Here is a 3,450-nt window from a genome sequence, read left to right as displayed (position 1 = left end):
GTCGTTGCATGCTCCAGAATAGAAGTTGGGAATTTTTTTCTGAGTCTGCAGTTGCGTGAAAACGTTCATTTTGAGATCATGATTTAGCAAGCGGGAAAAAACCAGCATTAGCCGCGATTTCAATAAAATATTGAAGGATTTTAGACTCAAGTTTCTTCTTTAGAGGACAGAAATTTCAAGTCTGTACTTGCTCTCAGATAAAAGTTAGAAGGCTTTTTTGAAGAGTCTGCACTTGCGTTAAATCGCTCATTTTTACACCAACATTTGCAAAAGGCGCAAAATTTATGGGATTTCAACAAAATATTGAGCGTCTTCAGATTCAAGTGTCTTCTATACTCTGCGAAATTGTCAAGTCGCTACTTGCGCTACATTAGAAATTGGAAATTTTTAACCGAGATAATGCAGTTGCGTGAAAAGCTTTACTCCTACTACCAACCTTTCCAAAGGTCCCACACATCTGAATTTTATGCGACTTGAATAAAACTTCGAGGGTGTTGAGACTGAAGTCTCTTCTATAAACTGTCAAAAAATCAAGTTGCTACATGCTCTCGATTAGAAGTTGGGATTTTTTTTCGAGAACATGCAGGCGCGAGGAAACGTTCACTTTTGCACCAACATTTACAAACAACGCGAAATCTTGAATTTAATGCGACTTGAATGAAATGTCAACTGGTTTTAGATCCAAGTCTCTTCTATACAAGGAGAAAATTTCATGTTGCTGCATGCTCTAGTTTAGTAGTTGTGAATTTTTAATTGAGCGCCTGCAGTTGAGTAAAAAAAGTTTATAAAGTGCGCAAAAATCAGCCGTTGATCCAAATTYWAAGACATTTTCAGGCTGTTYAGATTCAACTGCGCTCTATCCAATGACGTASAAAAATCACCCTCACTTCCTGCATTTTACATTAAAATTCCCGGCTGACTTCCCCAGCAAAATATGCCCCAAACACGCCACTGTTCAGTAGAAAAACCGCCGAATTTTGGGGCTGAATAAATTAACAACCCACTAACAATCCATGAACACGCCAACAGAAGGTTAAAAATCGGAAAAATTCCTCCGAAGCAGTTTTGCCAGCCAGGATAAATATAGAGTTTTGAGTGGATTAGAGGCGGAAGAGGTTTTACTGGGAAACTTTGAGTTGACGTGTTATTGACGGGATTTCGAGCACTAAAACCTTGCGCTTTAACCCACAAGAATTCGTTCAGCATCAGGCTGGATTCGATAAAAACTACCAGAAAACCAGCGGAAAATTGTTTATTTCTGTGGAAAAAGTTGTCGTCTTGCCTGCTAGGCAACAAAACGATCTGCTATCGGGCAAACAATTTTAAAGCCGCAATAATTTCACTAAAACAAACCCATAAAACGTCGCAATTTGCTGATTATCCGAAACTCGTATCGCTGGGGGGTCATTTTGCGAAACACTTCGGTTGCAACAAGTCAAAAGCCAAAAGAAATTGCCTAATGAGGACCAGAAAGAGTCCAATCTCAATTGAAAAAGTAGAAACTTGCGACAATTTACGACGAAAAAATTGAACATTTTCCTCAATTCTCTGATGTGGCGTTTGCATATTCATCGCGTGGGTGCGTGCTTAAGTGAATTTTTCAGGCCACCCGATACAAAACGAACAAAGCAACCCGTTTTCCAACACCAGTGAGTTTTTGAGTTTCAATCAAGTGGCATGGAGGGTGTTATTGAACCTTGTTAACCCATTTTAAGGCTCACCTGTTCTCGATTGAATGGTCGCCCCATTTTTCTCGTTGCATAAATAGTCCCGTTCCCTGTAGCTCATCTTGTCGAGTTGCTCCCAAATAAAATCAGTCTTGTTGGTGCGGTCCTTATTGATTCATGCCTCTTTGCAAGACCTGCAATTAACAGTAAAAAATACAGTTTTTGTCGCAGTTTGGGCCGATTTTCCAAAATTTTCGTTCTTTAACACACTGCAAATAACTGCGCCGAACATTGACTGTTCTAAGGGTGCTTTTACTAGTCAGATGGTATTCCTTACCGTTTTGAACAGTTTCACTAATCTACACCATCCTCTACTGGGTTTGCACTGGTGCGAGTACGAAATGAGGAGTTTGGAAAAATTCGCCCTTATCTGCCAAGCTCAGTCCGATATAATTGAATAAATAAGGCCTCAGTTGTTTGTTCCTTTTATCGTCTGATATTATATCATACATTAGTACAATCGTGTCGTCCAACCTTTGACCCAGCCAAATCGGATTTGGTCTACTTGCACTACTGAGAGTGTCGTCGAGGAAAAAAAGTTGAGGCCAACATTTGTAAAAACCGCAAAAATCAGGGTTTGATGCCAAACCAACCAAATTTTAAGGGGGTTGAGATGAAGAAGTCTTCTGTAGGCTGTGGAAATTTCACGTTGCTACCTGCACTAGATTCGCAGTTACGAATTTTTATTGGCGAGCCTGCAGTTGGGTGAACACGATCATTTTTAGACCCTGATTTACCAAGCGCGCAAAAATCAGGCCTTGATGTGATTTGAATAAAATATTGGGAGTGTGCATATTCAGGCACCTTCTATAGACTGAGAAAATTTCAAGTTGCTACATGCTCTAGATTAGAAGTTGGGAATTTTTCTTGAAGACCCTGCTGTTGCGGTAAAACGCCAATTTTCAAGCCAACGTTTGCAACGAGCGCAAAAATCAGCATCCCGGGCGATCCCAATGAGATTTTCAGGTTTGTGAGCTTCAAGTGTCTTCTACAGATTACGAAAATTCCAAGTTGTTACATGGTCCAGATCAGAAGCTAGAAATTGTTATTAGCGAGTCTACATTTAGGTGCACACAGTCATTTTTAGACCAACATTCAGAAAACGCGCAAAAAACACCATTGGATGCGATTTCAATAGGGTATTCAGGATTTTTAAACTCAAGTGTCTTCCATAGACGGAGAAAATTTCAAGCTGCTTGACCATGGAGATTAAAATTTAGAAAATGTTATTTAAGAGGGTGCAATTGCGTAAAAACATTCGATTTTAGACCAACATTTACACAACTCCCAAAATTCATAATTTCAATCCAATTACATAAAATATGGAGGGGCTTTAGAATCAGGTCTCCTCTACAGGCTGTGAAAAATTCAAGTTGCTACGTGCTCTAGATTAGAAGTTGCGAATTTTTCTTGAACACCCTGCAGTTGCGTTAAGTCGCTCATTTTTAAACCAGCATTTTCGACGAGCGCAAAAATCAGCATTTTGCGGGATTTAAGCGAGATTTTCAGGTTTGTTAAACTTGCAAGTCTTCTACAGGTTGGGAAAAGTTCAAGTTTCTACATGCTCTGGATTAGAAGTTGCAATTTTTTATTGAAGACCCTGCAGTTGCGTTAAGTCGCTCATTTTTAAACCAGCATTTCCGACAAGCGCAAAAATCAGCATTTTGCGGGATTTAAGCGAGATTTTCAGGTTTGTTCAACTCGCTTGTCGTCTACAGGTTGG

At 39.7% G+C, this 3,450-nt stretch overlaps 2 protein-coding genes across 3 annotated transcripts in view; both read right to left on the bottom strand.

Moving 5' to 3' along the window:
* The window catches only part of LOC109542086 (equilibrative nucleoside transporter 1), a 42,772-nt gene that overhangs the window by 8,875 nt on the left and 30,447 nt on the right, over positions 1 to 3,450 (bottom strand). Inside the window, exons 1-2 of one of the 2 annotated variants that reach the window (XM_019911143.2) lie at positions 2,005 to 2,130; positions 1,722 to 1,861 (exon numbers count right to left, since the gene is read on the bottom strand). In XM_019911143.2, coding sequence (XP_019766702.2) covers positions 1,722 to 1,788 — 67 coding nt within the window. In that variant the 5' untranslated portion in view covers positions 1,789 to 1,861; positions 2,005 to 2,130. Of the gene's footprint in view, positions 1 to 1,721; positions 1,862 to 2,004; positions 2,131 to 3,450 lie in introns of those variants that run through there. The other variant, XM_019911144.2, reaches the window with a different exon arrangement.
* The window catches only part of LOC109542048 (transcription factor cwo), a 51,606-nt gene that overhangs the window by 46,201 nt on the left and 1,955 nt on the right, over positions 1 to 3,450 (bottom strand). The window lies entirely within an intron of this gene.

The sequence above is a fragment of the Dendroctonus ponderosae genome, unplaced genomic scaffold (genome assembly GCF_020466585.1).
Source record: "Dendroctonus ponderosae isolate FM_Combo_2020 unplaced genomic scaffold, Dpon_F_20191213v2 Dpon_F_20191213_5, whole genome shotgun sequence".
Classification (NCBI taxonomy): domain Eukaryota; kingdom Metazoa; phylum Arthropoda; class Insecta; order Coleoptera; family Curculionidae; genus Dendroctonus; species Dendroctonus ponderosae.
Note: the sequence above shows the minus strand (reverse complement) of the source record. Positions and strands in the feature narration are given on the sequence as shown.